The sequence below is a fragment of the Muntiacus reevesi genome, chromosome 9 (assembly GCF_963930625.1).
Source record: "Muntiacus reevesi chromosome 9, mMunRee1.1, whole genome shotgun sequence".
NCBI classification, from domain to species: Eukaryota; Metazoa; Chordata; class Mammalia; order Artiodactyla; family Cervidae; genus Muntiacus; species Muntiacus reevesi.
This window is the reverse complement of record NC_089257.1, coordinates 8304966-8327953: the sequence shown is the minus strand read 5'-3', so window position 1 is coordinate 8327953 and position 22988 is coordinate 8304966. Positions and strand designations below refer to the sequence as shown.

General features: G+C 38.4%; 1 protein-coding gene and 1 pseudogene across 1 annotated transcript; one reads left to right on the top strand and one right to left on the bottom strand.

Annotated features, from left to right (window-relative positions):
• Window positions 1-11217: 11217 nt before the first annotated feature.
• On the top strand, window positions 11218-12138 carry LOC136175474 (olfactory receptor 4C11-like). The gene has a single exon (XM_065945756.1). It carries the CDS (start codon window positions 11218-11220, stop codon window positions 12136-12138), a length of 921 nt encoding a protein of 306 aa, XP_065801828.1.
• A 5122-nt stretch (window positions 12139-17260) lies between these two features.
• Window positions 17261-18190, bottom strand: LOC136174028 (olfactory receptor 4C6-like; annotated as a pseudogene).
• Window positions 18191-22988: the final 4798 nt, after the last annotated feature.

Below are 22988 nucleotides of genomic sequence, written 5' to 3'. Positions count from 1 at the left end.
TAACAGGTTGGAGTCACAGAATTTGAAATTTACTAGCATGCATCTAATGAATGTAATGGTTTATATCAAATGTATAGCAATTTCAAAATTATTGCTAGCCTAAATGATTTGTTCAAATATCTCATGTACCCTAACCAGCAATGAAGGTAAAGTTATAGCTGCAATGAACCTAAAGATGGAAAAATAAGTTTTTTTCTTTAGTATAACCCAAGAAAGATACTGAAGAGATCAGGAACAATGGGTGCAAGCTGTTGTTCAAATAAACAAATGTATTCACTCAGGAGAGAATCTCCAAATGTATTATTTATAAATTATGTAAGGATATTATTATCAGTAATTGATGTACATACATGTTATATGCATATATATGTATCATATGAGTATTCATATGCTTAATAATGTATCTGTTAGATTCTCTATCATATAAAGAAAGAGCCTTAAGACATTAAAATGATCTTATCAAGATCATAAAGCAAATTCACTAGTTCTCAGACCATGGCAGAGTGCCCTCAACCACTTGAGGGCTTTTTCCCCTACAAAAAAATCTTGGCAACCCATAAGAAGACCTTGAATCAATGCCAATGTTTAAAGCATGTCAACATTAAAAAAAAATCCTGAGTGAGTATAGTCTATGAAAACTTTGAGAAACACTAAATTATACGGTTGATGAAATTAAAACTCTAAAAGTTGCAATTCTGGATGCAAATAAACTGCTATTGCCAAGTCATCATTTCTCCAACTCTGTTTTTGCCGATGAACCACTTTTCAGCTGTGTCTGTTCTATATTCACCATAACCATGGAGGAGAAGAGCAGTGTGAACGAGTTCATTCTGCTTGGGTTAACACAGGATCTTCTAAAGGAGAAAGTAGTATCTGTTACCTTCTTATTTCTATACCTTGGGACTCTGTTGGCAAACTTCCTAATTGTGATGACCGTACAATATGGCCAGACACTTCAGAGCCTTTCTTCCTTTTCTACTTATCCTTTGCTGATGCCTGTCTTTCAACAACCACTGCCCCTAGGCTAATTGTAGATTCTATATCTGAGAAGAAAGCCATCTCCTACAATAAGCGCATGACCCAGATGTTTGCATTTCACTTCTTTGAGTGCATGGGAATCTTGGTACTTGTCCTCATGTCCTTTGATCGCTATGTGGCCATTTGCAAGCCCCTGTGGTTCACAACCATCATGAGCCAGCCTGTCTGTGGCCACTGGTGAGACTGGCCTGGATGGGGTCTTGTACCCATTCTTCAGTACAGTTTCTCTTGGTTTTGAGATTACCCTTCTGTGGCCCCAATACCACTGATCACTATTTCTGTGATATGCAACCTTTGTTGAAACTTGCCTGTGTGGATACTTAAGTCATCAACCTACTCATAGTGTTTAACAGTGGGGCCATGTGCATGGTGAGTTTCATATGCTACTAATCTCCTAAGTTTTCATTCTACATTCTCTGAGTAACTGTAGCACAGAAGGAAGGAGGAGAGCCCTTTCCACATGTACCTCCCACGTTATTGTTATTGCCTTATTCTTTGTACCATGTATATACATATATGCTCACCCTCTAACTGTATGTCCAGTGGACAAGATGGTGGCTGCATTTTACACTATTTTGATACCTTTACTCAACCCTCTGATTTACACTCAACCCTCTGATTTACACTCTGAGGAATGCAGAAGTCAAATAGGCCATGAGAAAGCTATGGTGCAACAAAGTCTGACTCAAGATGACAAAGAGCAGAAGATGCCAACTGCTAATTCTGTCAGAGTTTAAGTATAATTGGACTGATGGAAAAGAGAAAATGTTCATTCTATTGTGGACAGTATAAATGTGTTCCAGTGGGACATTTAGGGGAATAGGCAGAATGAGCACCCGGCAAAATCTGTATTATTTTAACCAATCTCTCAGAGAGACAACATCAGGTTCCATCATCTTTGTGGGGGCACAAGCCCATTCCTCATGTCTGCTGTCTGCTTTGATGTTTCTGCTTGTGAACCACATCCTGTTCTCTCTGTAGGTTTAACTTCTGGTTTTGTACACTATTATTTTTTTTTTTCTTATCCAAGTTTAATATTTTGCCCCTGATCTCTATCATCCATTTTGTTGGTAAATCAGGTCTGGGAGTACTATGTCTGTATCATATACTTTCTGGCTCAAGAGTCAATAGCATAACGTCACTCCTGGAAACCTATGCCCCCCAAGGAGCATAAATATCAGCCAGTCAATCCTCTCTATTTGGGGCTTGTCTCCCCTTTGTAATACTCTGAAAAATTAGCTTTTTCTTTGCCTGTGTATGTATAGGGAAATAATGCATCACTTCCTATTCAAATCAGGTAATTCTATTTATAACAAAGATATTCACTGCATTGATATATAATTTCTCTGTATATACATTAAAATGTTTTGTTCATCATGTTGATTATTATTTACATATTTCTTAGCTTTTTATACATATCTGTGTTTGTAGTTTCACTTCATGGGCACTTTCCTAATCTTTGGTTACTTCTGAATGGATGACCATTTTATAAAGCTGTTAGAGTTATATTATAAAAACTAAGATCTCACAGATGAGATCATACATATGAAAAATGCAATAATTGACAAATAAAATAGAAATAATGTCATAATGTGTGTGTGCATGCTCAGTCGTATCTGACTGTTTTGAGACCTCACAGACTGTACCCTGCCAGGGTCTTCTGTCCTTGTGATTTTCCAGGCAAGAATATTGGAATGAGTTGCCATTTCCTTATTTAGGAGATGCTCTTGACCCAGTGATGAAACCTGCATTTCTTGCGTCTCCTGCATTGGCAGGCAGATTCTGTGCCACCTGGGAAGCTCATATTTTTCATGTATCTCACTAAATTTGCATTCTTGTTTGAGTACTGTTAACTAATGAGCATCAACACTAGGAGCCAGCCCACAAGGAAAAAGACATTGAGTCTATCTCTGAGAATAAATATAATCAAGACTATTTTGCTATAGTTGAAACTCCAATACTTGCGACACCTGATGTGAAGAACTGACTCATTGGAAAAGACCTTGATGCTGGGAAAGATTGAAGGCAGGAGAAGAAGGGGACAACAAAGGATGAGATGGTTGGGTGGCATCACTGACTCAATGGACATGAATTTGAGCAAGCTCTGGGAGTTGGTGATGGACAGGAAGACTGGCGTGCTGCAATCCATGGGGTCACAAAGAGTCGGATATGACTGAGCGACTGCACTGACTGATTTCTCTATAAATCTGAAAATTGTACTGTAAACTGTGGCAGATGAACTCATATGATGCCACTTTGAGATGTTTTGCATTAGCGTGTCTCTTTGGGAATCTCAGCACTCATGGACCTTCAGACTCTGACAATCAAAGTGTGGAAGATCTGATTATATTCTCTTCTGTTAACAACTTTTTATGGTTAAAGATAGTAACTGATCTTCTTGCTGTGATCATTTCTAAGGATCTTTGCAAGCCTGTTTTCTGTCTCTTAATTATTCTTCCTCTGGATATATTCATAGCTTATCCCCTCAGTACTTTTGATTTATTATTAAAATGTATCCTCTCAATAATGACTTTTCAGACTACTTCATAATATTGCAGCACCCACCCAGTAACCTTCTGTATCTCCTATTCCTCCATCTCTGCTTAGTTTTTCTCCTTAGCACTTATCATTCTCTAACCTGTCATACAGTTTATTCATTTTATTTGCTGGTTATTATGGTAGGAATTTGTGTCTTAAAAATAATATTACATCTTCAGTGCCTAGAATAGCACCTGGCATAGTGGAAATGGTCAAGTACCTGTTGAGCTAATAAATAAATAATTGTAGAAACATATATAAACCACCAGAGGCTAGAGAGTGTCATGGAATGGACTGTCTATCTTATTTCAGAAGGAGCCATATTATAATACCAAATAATAAAGAGCAGAAGGATAAATAAAGAATATAATTATGAAGAAAAGACACACAGAAAGCCATAATCTGGTCCTTTGACTAGAAGAACAAAATTAATATTCTCCTGTCATGTGGTGGCATTTACATGAGTGTATATATTTGTCATAAGTTATTTACTGTATGTTTAAAATGGTGCAGTCTATTATATGTAAATCATACTTTAAGAAGTTCATTTAAATATAAAATTATGTAAAAACATTTTTCTTTCCATTTTTCTCTTCTCCCTTCCTTTATCTGGTGACTGATTTCAAAATGCTATAGGGGTTATAGAAATTTAAGTAGTAGTTTTCATCGTCATTAGTTATGTTTCACTGGGATCATCAGGATTTATATAATAATTAATATATTTAACAGTTACAGTTTCTAAAATATGAAACTAGGAGAAGTTAAGAAACTTGCTTAAAGCCACAGAAACATAAGTCATGAAGCTAGAATTCTATTAGATCAGATCTATCTGAACCTTTATCTACACTCAGAGCTGCTTCTGTCATTGGGAAAGATTTGACTTAAAGGACAGTCTTTGGTAGCTTTTTGCAGTCTATACCTCCATGTGACTTTGAAAGTGTGTTTTTCCCTTGGAGTAGGTACATGAGTGGAGCTCTTGGCAACTGAAATGGAAGGTGTCCCCTTCATTAGGACAGAGTGGGAGGAGAGGAGGGCTCTCTGGGCAGAATCTCCCATTTGACAATCTTGTCTGGAATTAATTAGCCTCATGGTTTGCTATGATTCTGGATTAACTGAACTAAATAGCTCATTTAGCAAGTCTTTCAGGGCTGGGTGGGAAGGGTGAAGACATTTTACCTTCAAAGCCTCGGCAAAGAACTTTTCATTAAGTCCTTATAAATATCTGTTGGAGGAAGAGGACATGTTTAATTTACGTGCTCTGCCAGGGAATGATTTGGGATTATTGGATCTGGCTATTTAGAGATAGTTTTATCATAGACTGGTGGGAATATTTCCTATTTATTCTAGAAATTTATAAGAGCAGAGTAAGCAACTTTCTGCCAGTATTACAGACCCTTCTGAAGAGTCTAACTCAGGCCTTCGAGGAAGGGTTGGTATCTATGGATTATCTTCTCTCCCCATAGGTCCTGGGATGGAAAGCAGAGTGGATCTATTTGGAGTACAATGTACATGTTGCAAATACTGAGCATGATTCATCTTCATAGCAAATCAGAATTGAAGGAGCAAGAGCTCATAGCTCTATCCTTTTTTTTATTTCCACAAAGGAAAAAGGTAAGTTTTCAAGCCTAACTGAACAATTTCCTTCTTCTTGCCTCCCGTTCCAGACTGGCTTTTAGGTCAGCTGCCTCTACCCAGTTCTGTCTCCTGAGAAACCTCAAGTTCAGGAAGCACATTTCTCTTGGAGATGACAGGACTCTGATATTTGGGGGAGCCTCTTCTTTCATTGGTCTCTGCTAATGCAACACTGGCTCAGGCCCAATTCTGATCCAAAAATGGGGGATACTGAAGGGAGCAGAGGAACAGCATTCTATGCCTACACATTTCTCATTTACAAAGCATAGGGGTAGGAGAAGGATAAGGGCACGGATGAATGATGTGCAGTGGGCATGCACTGATACAGGTGATGGTGTGATACTTGTTGTCCTAATTATTACACTAACATTTTCTACCCAGGATACACCATCACCCCTACTTACAGCCCCAAATTGCATTCTTCTTCTGGGATTGGAGTAAGGGATAATATGAGGACTGGAAAAGAGAAAGATCAACTCTCTAGTGAAACCCTGGGATAAACTACTTTTTATCCCTAACATGGGTCTTTGCTCACCCTTGTCTAGTGAGGTTTGCCCTGTTTCATCCCCTGATTCTTCATTTTCTGGCTCTTTCCCACAATCAAAATTTCCCCTTTTGCTCTGATTTCTCCCACCATTCTCTAATCTCTCTATCCCTTACTCCTTACTATTATTTTTCAGATATACATCTAAAATGCTGATCTCTTTGCTTGACCCATCTGGAAGTTTGCACTCATTTACTAGTCAGGACATGCACTGAACATGTCAGAGGTTTACTTCTTTACCTGCTTAGGATTTTCTGGCTTTATGCTGGCTCCTCCTGGATGGCTGGAGACTGATATTTTATGTAACTGTGTGGAGCAGAGTGTTAGCAAGAATTGCCATGGAGCACAAATGCTTCAGTTCCAGTCCAGGTTTCTCTCTGACTATTCTCTGCTAAATCCTGCCTCCCAGCTTAACCTGATGTAAACAAAATAGAATAGTGCCTCTGTGTGACCGTCTCTAGGTCCATCCACATCTCTGCAAATGGCACAGTTTTGATCCTTTAATGGCTGAGTAATATTCTACTGTGTATATGTGCCACATCTTATTTATCCATTCCTCTGTCGATGGAGGTTGCTTCCATGTCCTGACTACGGTAAAAAGTGCCGTAATACACATTGGGGTGCATATATCTTTTGGAACTATGGTCTTCTCATATAGCAGAAAATAATGCAACTTTGTAAACCAAATCTGCTCCAATAAAAATTTTAAAAAATCAACACATGAACTTGCCTTATGAGATGGCAAAATCAAATGAACAAAAAATATTAAAGCAAATCTGAAAGGATTGCATAATTCAGTAAATATGCACACACACACACACACACACAAACATGCACACGCAAACATGCCCTTTAAAATGAATAGCCATTAGCAAGCACATGATTTGACAGAGCCAGGCTGGGCTGCTGCATGTAGAAGCAGAAGCACTGAGTTAGAGGACTCTGAGAGCCACAGTGAGTATCTCAGTCATTGTTCTTGAAAACCATAGTAATCACTTTACTGCATTTATGAGGTGTCATGTCTTTAAAATGTTCATGTTTCCTTTTCTTTCTTTTTTCCTTTGGCCTTGTCTAATGGCATGCAGGATCTTAGTTCCCTGACCAGGGACTGAACCTGTGCCTCCTGTACCGGGAGCATGGAGTCTTAACCACTAGACGACCATTTGTTAAACTGATGTTTATGAAATATCAGCCTGACTTAATGGTATGTAGGAGCTAATAATTCTTACAATCAAAACACACAGAGAGATCTCACTCAATGTGTTCCTTTTCATCCACTAAGTTTTTGTGTGAGACATTTTATTTAGAATTGAATGAAAATTAAGTACTCTGTGAAAAGACTTAATATGTTCCATGTTTTAGAAATATAAAAGTGATCACATTTTAGGGCAGTGAACATATTCTCTATAATATTATAGTAATAGATACACATCATCGCACATTTATTCAAATCCATAGAATGTCCACCACCAAGAGTGAGCCCCGTGGTAAACATGGACTTCAGGAGACTGCAGTGTGTCCATGTAGCTTCGGCACTATAACAAACGCACCGCTCTGGTGGGATAGTCGATAATGGGGTGGAGGTTATATATGTGTTGGGGCAGGAACTCTATGGGAAATCTCTGACCCTTTCTCTTAGTTTTATTGTGAACCTAAAACTGCTATAAAAAATAAAGCCTTAAAATGATAGCAATGACAGCACATGATCCTGTTAAATACAAAAAGATATATTTAATTTTGTTGTTTTGCATGAGACTAATCAAAAAGGAGCATTTAAGATCCCTCTCTAAGAAGTGAAAGGCGCTCAGTCAAGTCCGACTCTGTGCAACCCATGGGCTACACAGTCCATGGAATTTTCCAGGCCAGAATACTGGAGTGGGTAGCTATTCCCTTCTCCAGGGAAGGAAGTAAGAAATTCAAAGTCACCAACGAATCATATCTGGGGTCACTGAGGGTCCAGACTTTATTTCGTTGGGACCACAGAAGATCAACTTGTATGCCTCCCACTCAGTTTCTTAGTGTAGGGAATAGAAAGACATATCTCCCCTGGAAGCTGCATATCTTCAAGAAGGTAGACATTTCATTGCAGATGAGCTTAAACTCCAATTGAATTTTTTTTTAATGACAATTTTGTTAAAGAACTTAGTTATTTCTGTTCTTAGGTAATGAATAAATCATAATAAAAGCTGTTCACATTTTTTAGGCCTCTACATTTTATATATTCCTAAAAAAACATATTCAAACAATACACTCTTGTTTTCATGACCTTTGGCAAGATAGAAAACCTAGTTTTCGAAGCTTTTCTACTATGACTTTGTTGTTGTTCAGGCGCTGTATCATGTCTGACTCTTTGCCACTCCATGGACTTCAGCATATCAGGCCTCTCTTCCCTCCATGATCTCCTGGACTTTGTTCAAATTCATGTCCATTAAGTCAGTGATACTATCTAGCCATCTCGATCTCTGCCACCCTCTTCTCTTTTTGCCTTCAGTATTTCCCAGAATCAGAGTAATCCAACTAAACTAGAAGTTTTGGTTTGATTTTCTTTTTATTTGCTTGATAAAGCATTTGCCTTATCATGTCCATTTGGAGAAGGCAATGGCAACCCACTCCAGTACTCTTGCCTGGAAAATCCCATGGACAGAGGAACCTGGTAGGCTACAGTTCACGGGTCATGAAGAGTTGGACACAACTGAGCGACTTCACTTTCACTTTTCACTTTCAAGTATTGGAGAAGGGAACAGCAGCCCACTCCAGTGTTCTTGCCTGGAGAATCCCAGGGACAGGGGAGCCTGGTGGGCTGCCGTCTATGGGGTCGCACAGAGTCGGACACGACTGAAGCGACTTGGCGGCAGCAGAATCATGTCCACTAAAATATTGCTTTCCTCCCTCCGTCCAAAGCCCTCACTCCTCTGAATTTTATCTCTGGATTCTAGACTTTTTCACATCCAAGGGCCTATGTTCCTTCTACTTTTCTCTTATCAGGGGCCCATATTACTGAATGTGTTCGGTACTTTTGTTTATTTATATTTAAGTACATATTAAAATTTCTGAAAGCATCATTCCTAACTTCTGGTCACCATGAGAAAACTGGTGTGATACACAGTGCTGATATGATTTCAGCTACTTAGAAAGGGAACTTAATATTTAAAACAGTTGTGCAGTTGTTTTATAGGTAAATAAAAATTTGGAGTTGGTATCTTTGAAAAATGAAAAATCCCTCTTGGAAAGCTAACACTCATAATCATAGAAGTAACCACTGCACCTGAAGGTACCACATACCTGCATCTTCCATATGTTTTGCACATACTGAATTATCCAACCTTCATAGCAATCTTGAAAGGTAGATTGCTTTATCACATATTTTCACAGCTGGAGAAAATGAAATGCATAGAATCAAGGAATTTGTTAAATATTACACCCTCATAGGCAGCAGGCGGAGTGTGAATCTAGGCAGTGTGACCTCAGATTCTATGCTAACTCAACTCTCAGACCTGATTTAAAACCTGACTTTCTTCAGTTAAAGTTCATCTCTTTAAAAAATCTTGAATTTTTCACTGACCAATGTACTCTTTAGTAATTTGTACTTTTCACTCTGCACATGGTTTCTACTCTTAAAACACCAACGGTATGATGACTTACATAATTAGTGATCTTATCTCCAAGTACCTTAAAACTCATATTAAACTTTTAGGAACAGGGAGGATGTTTTCCACATTCCTCACAATAACTCCAAACAATTGCAATTCAGTATTTAAAGTGAAAGATCATTATGCAATTGTGGAAGGTGAGTGGATACTGCATTACTATTTTAAAGTTTTTTCAAAATATAGACTACATTAAAATGGGAAAATTGACAGCTTGTATTTTATAAAAAGAACAAGGTCTCAGAAGAAGAAAAGAAGCAAAGTCACAAAAGTGCAAGTAGCAGAGACTGAGACTTACATAGTTCTTGCTTAACATGAGCCACGTGCTTCTTCATTTTAACTGCATAGCAACCATGACTACCTCTAGTAAGCTAGTGACTAGTTTACTAGCAAATAGTAAATAGTGAACCTGGGATTTGAACCCAGACAAACTGACTCCATCAACCGTATTCTTTACTAAGAAATATCATTTTGCTAGATTAATGTTGATTGTAAATAAAATACCAAAATTACAAAATATAAGACAACAAAAGATAAAAGATACTCAGGACCATATGTTTTCATAAAGATGTGGTAAAAAATAAAATGTGGCTTGTAATATAATTTAATATAATGTAATAAAAATACATTTTTGCTAACCAAGTGAGATAATACAATAAGCTTTATTTACTTTGCTTGTATGTGTATTAATTTTTCTGCAATATTCTAAAGCTTTATATATCATTATATCATTAAGTCAATAATTAAACTATGGAAATTATTGTGAAATTTCACATATTAATGTGAAAATTGTTATAATAATTCTAAGTGAAAGTCAGAAACTACAATGATGATTTCATTCAAACTATATATGATATTAACAAATATCTGAAGTAGAAAAATTGTATTACTGTATATTGGAATTGCAGGATTTTTTTCAAACAATATTTTTAGCAAAATACTCTGGAAAATTTAGAGTAAAGAGAGACATGTGTAAGTAAGATCATATATTAGATTATACACATATTGGAAATTAACAAGTCAAATCCATAGGCAGAAAGGCTTAGTACTTTAATGGGGTAAGCTCAGGAGTATAGTCAAGAGGGTAATTAGTAGTTTCCCAAATTATAGAAATCTTAGTGTATTATCCACGCATTTGTTATATTATGACCATCAGTGAAGCTGACATCTAGAACACAAGAAGCATAGGTAAAAATTGTCAAAGCATACTTCAACCAAGACTCCAGTGGAGTCAGGTATAATAGACACAAAAATGAACCAAACTAAGAATGGCTTCTTCAGCAGGGCATTAATAGTATTAGCATTAATATTGAAATAGTGCTATTTAGATTTTAAAGAACATAGAAAAGATATATAATGCCTGGAATATACCTGTGTATATTGATGTCTATGTGGGTACAAAATCGGCTTTAAATTTTCAGGAAAACTCAGAATAAGATATGGCAAGCATTTGCACCCCATTTCTTGTCAGAAGGCTAAATTTCAAAGTGTTGAAGTCATTTGTCCAAGGAAAGTACTAGTTCTGGAGTTTGTGATCTTGGTTGGAATAAAAAATTTTAAAGGTCATTCATTCTGTATTCTCAAAATGCAAAAACTTTGATCCAAGGTTGCTAACTTCTGAATCATAGATAGATCTGGGTGAGATTAGGACATGTGTAGATTTCCAGAGATTCATATGGGATTAAAGGCATTTGGAACCAACAGAGCATGCAGCAGAAACTAGGACTTCAGAAATCAGTCCACTTATCTTCCTGAGATGTCTGTTCTTTTCTTCTTTCTCCAGATTAAACCTTTGTCACCTAGATCTTGTCTACAGTCATGACCATATCAGTGAATAAGAGTGTGACTGAATTCATTCTCTTTGGCTTGACACAGGATGCGGAAAAGCAGAAAGTGATATTTGGAGTCTTCTTGATCCTATACCTTGCAACACTGTTGGGGAACTTTCTTATTGTAGTGACTATTAAGACAAGCAGGACACTTGGGAGTCCCATGTATTTCTTCCTGTTCTATCTGTCCTTTGCTGATGCCTGCTTCTCCACAACCACAGCCCCCAGGTTAATTGTGGATGTCCTTTCTCAGGAGAAAACCATTTCCTACAATGAGTGCATGACCCAGGTCTTTGCCGCCCATTTCTTTGGATGCATGGAGATCTTTGGGCTCATCCTCATGGCCTTTGATCGCTACATAGCAATCTGCAAACCCTTGCGATATGCAACCATCATGAGCCGGCACCTCTGTGGTGGACTGGTGATTCTAGCCTGGGTGGGATCTTGTATTCACTCGTCAGCACAGATTTTCCTGGTTTTGAGGTTGCCCTTCTGTGGCCCTAATGTGATTGATCACTATTTCTGTGATTTGCAGCCCTTGTTGAAACTTGCCTGCATGGACACTTCTGTGATAAATTTGCTTGCTGTTTTTAACAGTGGGGCCATATGTATGGTGAGTTTCATAATCCTGTTTATTTCTTATGTTGTCATATTACACTCCCTGAGAAACCACAGCGCAGAAGGAAGGCGAAAAGCCCTTTCTACATGCACCTCCCACTTCACTGTGGTTGTCATATTTTTTGGCCCATGTATATTCATATACACACGCCCACCAACCACATTTCCAATAGACAAGATGGTGGCTGTGTTTTATACAATTGGGACACCCTTACTTAACCCACTGATCTATACACTACGGAATGAAGAAGTGAAAAATGCCATGAAAATGTTATGGTGCAGCAAAGCATGACTTCACTTGATAAGTGTATATAGAGGAATCCTTGTGTATATTTCCTTAAAGATTTAGTTCTGCTTTATGGACAGAAGAGATAGCATATTTTTGTCCAGAAGCAAGAGTAGAGAAATACAAGGATATAAGGACAGAGATACACAGTATCCTCATTCTGAGAGGCTTGCATTAGAAAATAAAACCCATAACACTTTTGAACAACCTCTGATGACTCTTACTTTAATTCTGTCAACATCAGACAATATTCACATGATAATTTAGTTTCTTGCACAAATATTTCTTCAGAGAGAAGTGGACTGACTGTGTGTGTGTGTGTATGTGTGCACATTGATTCTTTTTCTAGATTTTATTTTAGTTCTTATGAAGGTGGTCATAAGAGCTTATCCACAGGGGACTGGTACTCTACAGAATCACAGTTTCTGTCTTGACAACCTAACGGTTAGAGAAGATTCTCTGAGAAAATGTTACTCTGGAAATCAGTGCCTGAATCCACCTCACTAGTGTATCTACACTGATGACCCTCAAGCTCCTATAAAAGCTGGAACTATCAGTGAAAACTGAGACCATCCCTGAAAAACCTCTTAAAATATCATGAATAGTTAAGAAGATGAAGGGTCTTATATTTGGCTCAATAAGAAACAACAGCCAGTCAATCAATTGCCCTTCAGAGTCTTCCACATTGCTCTTCATAAAGGAGAGGGAAGAGGAAATAAGAGTTTGGCAGCAAGAATGTGCAGAAGGGAGGGTGAAGGGCAGGAGGGAGGACAGAAAGGTAGGACAGGTGAAAGGAAGTGTTCGTTTTACCCAAGTAGGAGAGAAGGGGCTCCATCTTCCTTATGCTTTGAGAATCACTTTTGGGAATATGAACATTTGCAGGAAATAATGAAGTTTCAGGCTCTTCCCATACCATTAAGTTTTCTTTTGTGTACAGGAAAGAAGCATTTTTGTTCTTTTGCTTCACCATAATATCTGAAAACTCAAGTTTCAGGATTCTGGGAAGAACCTGAAATTGAAAGCTTAGCACTTCTCAAAATTGGATCTTTTATTTTATATAAGGCTATTAAAAAATGTGTATTTGAAGATAGCGTAATATATAAATAATGTTCACTCACCACTCCCACTACCACAACCACTATATAATCTCATGATTAAGTACTGTCATGCTATTTTCGAACCTGAGCTTATAATTCCAATTCAAATTGGCACCAAGAGTATTATTTTGTGATATTTAAGTATCATTTAATACTCAAGTACTTAAGTACGGCTTTACGGGAAGCATTTCTGTCAAGTGAAGACAAAATGTTAGTATGTTGCACCTAAGATCCCCAAAGCTCTAATATAAAAAGTAGTGACAGGAAAAAAAATATTTAAGAACAAAAATGACATCTATCAGATTCTTTAATACCATATTAACAAGTTGTAAACTTGCTATAAGCTCCCTCCAAATAAACCCCCCCATTTTTCTACTTCTATGTCTGGAGTTCTGCTTCTAAAGCATTTCTGTTTGATCCTATGCTGTGCTATGCTTAGTTGCCCAGTCACGTCTGACTCTCTGCATGGACTCCAGGCTCCTCAGTCCATGGGGATTTTCTAAGCAAGAATACTGGAGAGGGTGGCCATGCCTCCTCCAGGGGACCTCCCCAAGGATTGAAGCCAGGACCCCTGCACTGCAGGCTGGTTCTTTACCAGCTGAGCCCCTAGGGAAGCCCAAGAAGACTGGAGTGCGTAGCTTATCCCTTCTCCAGGGGATCTTCCCAACCCAGGAATTGAACTTGGGTCTCCTGTATTGCAGATGGATTCTTTACCATATGAGCCACCAGGAAAGTCCAAGAATACTGGAGTGGGTAGCCTATTCCTTCTCCAGGGGATTTTCCCAACCCAGGAATTGAACTGGAGTCTCCTGCATTGCAGGCAGATTCCTTACCAGCTGAGCTACCAGGGACACCCCTGGTCTTAAAAGGTTTACATCAAGTGTGACTGGTTCTTTTTTGTTGTTGTTGTTGTTGTTACTGGTTCTTAAGTTGTTATTGTTCAATCACTCAGTCCTGTCTGACTCTTTGTAACCCCATGTCAGGCTCCCTCATCCTTTACTATCTTCCAGAGTTCTCTCTAACTCATGTCCATTGAGTTGATGATGACATTCAACCATCTCATCTTCTGTCACCCCCTTCTCCTCCTGCCCTCAAATTTTCCCAGCATCAGGGTGTTTTCCGATGAGTCAGCTTCTTGCATCAGGTGGTCAAAGTATTGGAGCTTCAGCTTCAGCATCAGTCCTTCCAATGAATATTCAAAACTGATTTCCTTTAGGATTGATTGGTTTGATCTCTTTGCCATCTCAGGAACGCTCAAGAGTTTTTCCAACACCACAATTCAAAAGTATCAAGTTTTCGGCACTCAATCTTTAAGGTACAACTCTCATATCCATACATGACTACAAGATAAACCCTAGCTTTGACTACACAGACCTTTGTCATCAGAGTGACATCTCTGATTTTTAATATGCTCTCTAGATTTGTCATAGCTTTCTTTCCAAGGAACAAGCATCTTTTAATTTCATGGCTGCAGTCACCATCTGCAGCGATTTTGGAGCCTAAGGAAATAAAGTCTGTCACTGTTTCCATTTTTTCTCCATCTATTTTCCGTGAAGTGATGGGATCAGATGCCATGATCTTCTTTTTCTCAACGTTGAGTTTTAAGAGAGCTTTTTCACGCTCCTCTGTCACTTTCAACAAGAGGCTCTTTAGTTCCTCTTTACTTCTCCCATTAGGGTGGTGCCATCTTAAGTAAATAAGACATAATCCAAATATAACTTTCATTCTTTTTTCTTGTTGTTTATTCAAATTTAATATACTGGGAAAATTATTTACCCATGGTTGAATAAAAACTCAGAGGTATCAGCATTGCATACAAGATCTGAGTCTCTCATACATTTTTGATCCTGCTTCTGGCCTCTCTCTGCCTGGATCACTATGTTTCATTCACTCTGTTATTTTACATTTCCTCAAAAACACCAAGACGTTTCTTGAATTAGAGTGTTCTCACTCTAGAATCCTCATCTCATTAATCCTTACACGACTGTTTCCTTCTGGCCATTTCTGTAACTACTCAGCTCATTGGTATTAAAATATTAATATAGCTCATATCTTTTTTCTAATATAATATCAATAGAATTCCAGTCAGTTTAAAAGATGCATGCTAATAGAATCCTTTTCTGACTGCCCAACATGAAGTACTTTCCATGAAATAATCACATCCTGCCATTTCCTTTAACTCTATTATAATGTTCACTTTCTGCCTTTTTGTTTCAGTTACTTTTAATTTTAGTCTTTGCTTCTTTTTATGCCTCAACCATCTGAATTGGGCTATTTGAAAAATATAGGCTCTTGTGTTTTATATTCATCCAACAGATATTTATTGAAAAATGAATCCATGGGAAGGATAAATAAAAACCCCTTCTGGGCTTCCTTAGTATCTCAGTGGTAAAGAATCCACCTACCAATGCAGGAGGCATGGGTTCCATCTCTGATCTGCAAAGGTCACACGTCACACAGAGCAACCAAGCCCGGGTACCACAACTATTGAACCTGTGCTCTAGAGCCTATGAACTGAATCTGCTGAAGCCCACAAGCTCTAGACCTCATGCTCTGCAACAAAAGAAGTCCCCACAGTGAGAAGCCCACACGTAGGAACTAGTGAGTAGCCCCTGCTTGCTGCTACTAGAGAGAAACCCATGAGACAACGAAGACCCAGCACAAAAAAAAAAAAAAAAAAATCCCTTCCTGGAGACGTGTCCAGTCTAGACTGGCATGGAATGTAATAAAAGTCAGAGGATAGTTATACAAAATAAACTTGCTTTTGGTCATTGTTACTAAGAAAATGAGAACATCGACATAGAGGTTAATGGTGAGCGTATAAGAACCACTGAATAGAGTCACAGAGGAAGGCTCTCCAAGGTAACGACCCTTCATCTAGTACCAGAGTTGGAGAGAAGTAGTCACCTCAGTAGGGTGAAGGCTTGTTTTGAGAGAGAGAGAAGCAAAATCATTCACGAATCTAAGAAGTGAAGAGAAGTGAAGTGAAATCCCTCAGTTGTGTTGGACTCTTTGTAACCCCATGGACTGTAGCCTACCGGGCTCCTCCGTCCATGGGATGTTCCAGGCAAGAGTACTGGAGTGGGTTGCCATTTTCTTCTCCAGAGGATCTTCCCGACCCAGGGATCGAACCCAGGTCTCCCACATTGTAGGCAGACGCTTTACTGACTGAGCCGCCAGGGAAGTCCTGAGGGCAAATGACAAATCTCAGGGTGTCTGATGCACACCAAGGGGCTGGGTGAGGCACTCAGGATGCGATTAGAGATTCAGAGGGAAGATTAACCAGGAAATTCTAGTAGAAGGCAAGGAGATTCCAAGTAACCGATAAACAATAAATAAAATGGTTCATTGAGATTTTAAAATGTGTACACTGCACTTCCAAAAGTCACTAAGAATGAGTCCTAGAAAAACATCTAAATTTTATGCCAGATTGTGGTTTTAAAAAGTTCATTTTTTCCACAAAAAAAATAAGCCATCAGAAAACGTTCCAATCTAGAAGTGGTTCTGCTGAGAGAGGGCTGCGTTTCCTCATCACTGATAAAGAAGCGCTTGATGGTTTGTTATCCAGCTTTGTGATTGAACTATCTAACACCAATTGGAATTATGTTAATGAAAATGAATTAAAAATAAAAATAATAACAATAGGAATAATAGCAAGAAATTTTATAATTTTGCGTGGAATGAACTTTTCCATCAATTCTGCTGTCTCATGTTATTTCTTTTAAAATAATTGCATTTATTTGCATTTTGATTTAAGCTGTTGAGATATTTTCTGGGACATTATGCAATTATAATTTAAAAATAAGTAGGAAAAATGAAAAAAGCTATGAAGGCAATAGGAAGCTAAAGAAGAACAGAAAGCAGAAAGATATCATAATCCTTAAACTGCAAACACTATCAATCAAAATCAGATTTATATTTTTAAGAAATCTCTCTGGTTGTTACTGGAGAATGGATAGTTTTGCTTCCCCACATTTCTGAAACAACAGAGTTCTCTTTAATGGAAACACATGATATTCTGAGCATGACAGTCACTTGCCAACCAAACTCCCCAGTTTCATCCACAGTTTTCTCATGGCATTTTTCACCTCCATAATCCTCGGGGTGTAGATCAAGGGATTTAACATGGGTGTGATGATGGAATCAGACTAGGCCATCACCTTGTCTATGGGATAGGTGGCCAGAGGCCTGACATACAAAAACATACAAGGCACAAAGAACGTGACGACCACAGTGAGGTGGGAGCCACAGGGGGAGAGGGCTTTACGCCGCCCTTCAGACCTGCAGGACTTCAGGGAGCAGAGGGTGACCACATAGGAAGTGATGAGGATGAGGAAGATGGCCACACACATCACCCGGCTGTTGAGGATGACTAAGAGGCCCGGGGTGGGGGTGTCTATGCAGGCCAGTTTCAATAGTGGGAAGAACTCACATATAAAGTGGTCTGTTGTATTGGGACCACAGAAGGGTATTTGACACATGAAGAGAAGCTGTACTGCGGCATGGAAAAATCCCCCACCCAGGCCCCTCCCAGCAACAGGCAGCACATCCGAGGCCTCATGATGGTCACATGGTGAAGAGGCTTACAGATGGCTACGGAGCGGTCACAGGCCATCTCGGTGAGGAGGAGGATGCCCACTCCACAGATGAAGTGCTCAGCGAAGAGCTGGGCCATGCAGCCTTCCAGGGAGATGTTAGTGCTCTCAGAGAGGGAGTCCACAGTCAACTTGGGGGCAATGACGGAAGAGTAGGTGATATCCAAAAGGGACAAGGAGGGAAGGAAAAAAATACATGGGTGATCTCAGACTCTGACTTGTAACCATGGTTACCACAATGAGGAGGTTTCCCAAAACGGTGGACAGGGACATGATTAGAAACACGACAGAGGGTATTTTCCGCAGCTCTGGATACTGCGTAATGCCCAAAAGAAGGAATTCCGTCACATTGCTTTGATTTCCCATGTGTCAGCTGCTGATACGAGCTACAGCTAAGAGTTAGAAGACCTGAAAAAGCAGCACCTGATTTATAACCAGTGATTATTTGACATCAAGTATTTCCGGGATCTCAGGGAACTTATGGGTTTTTTGTTTGTCTGTTGTGTTTTTTGTGTCTTTTTTTTTTTCCCATTTATTCATTATCCAGCATTTGGCTCTTAATAACCTGCTAAATAAAGAGCTTAAAAGAGAGCTACTTCATTAATGCTATGTTCTTCTTAGGCTTTTTATTTTTCCTTCTCTTTTTAAACGATGTTTCCATGTGAAATACATTTCTCCCTTTTACTCTTATTATTCATTGTCAGCAGCTACCTTCTCCAGGCACTAGAATAATGCCATACTGACTCTATTTTACAAATGAGAGAACTGATTCTCACAGACTTGAGGCAACATAGCCAAGGTTGTACAGCAAGTGAGCGGTGAAGCCAGAATGTAGACCATATTTTCTGACTCCAGAATCAGTGCCCTCAAACATCAATATTTCTCCTCTGGTCATTGCATTGTGATTTTATAATTTTCCAATTATGGTACTAAGTATATTACAATATACCATACAACCCTGCTTTATCTTCAAATAAATATGAAGTAGCTTCTTCTTTCTATGCTCTTTTCAAATGTTATGATGATTCTTCAGTAATTCAGTGCCTTACTTATATATATTAAGTTAATGAAATACATCTAAAACTATAATTTCTGAATAATATATTGCTCATTAATGAAGATCACAAAGCATGATGATCTAGCAAAGACCCAGGTCACAATATAATCCACTCAAACCTGAGTCAGTCCTAGTCATTCCTTTCAGTTTTCTCAGTTCCCTAAGTGGAGTTAAGGATTCTAGAATACAATAGTGACAATTCAATAATTAGTTTTTACGCTAATTTTTAGACATGCCAAAATATGTTGAACTTGCAGGCCCTGAGGTTAGAGTTTCCCTGGGATAACATCAAAATGACCAAAAGTCAACTCCAGAAGACTTCAAATCTAATCAAAAGCCATTTGAATCTGAGGGCACACTTCTCTATGGATTTTTATGACCCAGTTGGGGGAAGGAGTTCTCATCACATGTTCCCAGAAGGCTGGGTCACCACAAAATGTTTCTCAGTTCTGGTTCAGATGATCACCCCTGTTGAGTTAACTTTACCGCACACCGCTGATATTACAGTGGTCTCCCTACATACTCAAATGGGCCAGCATCCCTCTCCAACACCACACAGCAAGAATGGAAAATTTGGCAACTGTCAGTTCTTCAGTCACATTTCAGTAGCTGGGAACACCAGGCCAATTTCTGTTACAGAATGCCCTGGTGAGAAACAATGCAGAAAGATCATTCTCAAAATATTTGTAGGCACCAGATGTTGTACCGAGAGCATCTGCCACCCTCAGTTCGTTCCAAGAAGAACTTATTATCCTTCCCTGTTAAAGTCCATGCATTTTTAACCTGATCTATCCTATATCCTAAGTTTTCTTTCTCCTCTTCCTGCCCAATTCTGGTAGTTATTTTCCAATATCTCATTAGAAGAATTCACAGACACCCATTCCAATGATCATCATTATATAAAAATCTCCAAACCAAACAAAAAGCAAATTTTTAGAGATAAATGTCATATATTTTAAAGGATTTTCTGTGTGTGTGTGCGTGTTTATGAAGAACCTGGAGATATTGAATAAGGAGATATTGTCTCCGAGTCACACCTAAAATATTCACCAATATTGAGAGTAAATGTTCTCTTAGTGCTTCCTGGGAGCACAGTGATAAAGAATCTGCCTGCTTATGAAGGAGATAAGAGGCATGGCTGTGATCCCTGGGTCAGGAGAACCCCTGAGGTAGGACATGGCAGCTCACTCTAGTATTTTTGCCTGAAGAATTCCATGGACAGAGGAGTCTGGAGGACTGGATTCCATGGGGGCAGAGTCAGACATGCCTGACAGACTGAGCACACATATGTGTGTATGACAATAAATCTGAGTCCTGTGACGGGGTTGTGGACTCATCATTATGGAGATTGTACGTGGCAGTAAATTATGCTGTCATGTCCCAGAGGGACAGAGAGGTCACAAATGACACTAATGTAGGCATTTAGCTCTTCTACCTTTCAAATGCTGAATTTTAAGGTGATAAATAATTTTGGCTGAAGACCAAGCATGAAACTGAAGTTCATAAAGTCCCTATTTAACAATCTTTTGAAAGATACTCAAATATGAGAAATAATTGGCTACACATTGAAGAGGCACCCTTAGGTGCCATGTATGTAGACAAAGAACACTTCACAAAGGGACAGAAATGTCTTGAATGTGAAGATGGCTCTGGGTCCATGCCCTGAGTGACAGGTAGTGGGAGAAGAGTGATCTTAGGAAGATGCGCTGCGTGAAAGCAGAGAGTTGGCATGAACTTACAGATGGGGAGAAAGGAAAGGGGCCTTGGTCTCCATCCCTGACTGTGCAGGGCGCTAGAGACAGAGGCACCATTCAAGGTGGCTGATGTAACGTCTTCAGAGAACCTTTTATTATGTTGGGGGAATTGCAGCCTGCTACAGGAGCCATTTTCAGTAGCTTGATAGTAGGATTCAGCTCCAAAGCTTTTTTCCAAGAAACCACTGTTGCTAAAAGAAGTTGTCATTGGAGAGTTGATAAACCAAAGTGTCCATTAGTGTGGATAAAGTTTTGGCACCAAGTGTTCTGGATAATTAAAGCATTGCATCATCCATGGACACCGAGGGACTGCATTGGAAGGGGGCAGTGACCACGGTTTGCCGTATACCTCAGAGAATGCACTTTTCCTGACCTGCTTCATGAGCCAAAGGCAGGAGCTGGAGCCCCAGGGCATCTCTAAGTAAGGCGGATCTAAAGAATATGTCATAGTCCTTGCCTCAATGTAGCTCACGACTCCAAGAAATTACACTCTAGAGAAACACCTGGTATTTTCATGTAGAAGTCTCTACATCAGGGAGTAAATACATTGGATTAAATTTAATAATGGCTTTTTTTTTTTAGAGCAGTTTTAGGTTCACAGTTTAGTTGAAAGGATCATACAGGTTTCTCATATACCCCTACCCCTACACATATGTAGTATCTCCCATTATCAACTTCTCCTAGAGTTCATTTGTTCCAAATTTATTACAAATGATGAACTTACATTGACACATATTAACCCAAAGTCCATAGTTTACCTTAGGGTTCTCTCCTGTTGTTGTATGTTTCATGAATTTGGAGAAAAGTATAATGATATGCATCCATCATTATATCAATAGTGTCATAAAGAGAGTTTGCACTGCCTTAAAGATCCTGTACACTTCACCTATTCACCTCCCTCCCACCAACTCATGTTGAATTTCTGATTTATGTGATAGAATAAAGGTAATCTATCTTTCTGAGTTCTTCACTCAGTGTAAGGAATCTGTCATAGGTTAAAGTCCTTGCAGACAGTGCCTGCCATTATATGGTACCAGGTACTGGGTTTACTTAGGACTCAAGGTCCTGGAAGTTAATCTATTTATAGAGCTCTTTAACAAATCGATGGGAAAGTAAATATGATACATCTCATCATTTAAACAACAGAATATATTATTCTACTTGGTTAGGGTTTTGAACCCAGGCCATATTCAGTTGAACAAAGAACTATGATATCATGCAACACTCTAATAAAGATCTTCATTATAATGCCTCTTCTCCTAAATTCTAAATGTGGTCTTTAACCAAGGTATGTATGCAGGAGTATGGAAATACTTTATTAATATTTTCCATATTGATAGAAGCATCATAAACCTCTAATCTAATTGTATAAATCACATAGTTTAATAATATATAATAAATAAGAATAAGTCTTTCTGCCTCAAAGAAATTTTCTTTCCTTCACAGGACTCTGGTCCACGTTAGTGTTGAAAAAATTGTCTTACAAATGATAAGGAAAAAGAGGTTAAGAATTGACATTTGTAGACTTTCATTAAAAGCTATGAACTCAGGTTGTTTTGAGGATTATAATTTTATCCATGTTCTTAATTGAAGCAACGACAACAAAAGAGAACATACTTTTGTTTAATTCTTTGCTAATCTTGTGAAAGTCTTCGGCTCTGTTCACAAATACTCTATTTGTCTTCTTTTTTGGCACATAACTAGATTACATCTCCTTACTCCTTATTGAAATTTATGATATTATTTTGTAAATCTGAATACTGGCACATCCTGAAACCTATCAATTACACTCCTAGGAAACATATTTTTATGTTCATAATTACTGTTCATAGTAGTCAAATATCTATTGACTGGATATTGAATAAACACATTTTGAAATAATCTCATAATGGAGTGTGATATAGCCATGGAAATGAATTTACAGCTAAATTCAACAACCAAAATGAAATACAGTAGTGTTGGATGAAAAAAATAAAAGGAATTCCAAGAATTCTGCATATAGGATGTTAAGTTCTATAAAATTCAAAGCCAGGGAAAATATATATAGATAAAAATATTTTATTTTTAGGACAAAATTAAGATATTTGTTACTTTTAAGAAGAGGTGGACAGCAGATAGGGAAGTGTTTAAAATGTTTAATTATGGGTAATATTTTAGTTCTTGAGATGGTAGTAAGTTTACTAGAATTCATTTTATTATTTACATAAATTCCAAAAAGCAGTATGGAGTAAGAAATGGCAACCCACTCTAGTATTTTTGCTTGGAAAATTCTGTGGACAGAAGAGTCTGGCAGGCTACAGTCCACAGAGGTTGCAAAGAATCAGACATGTCTGAGTAGACACACCTGAGCAAG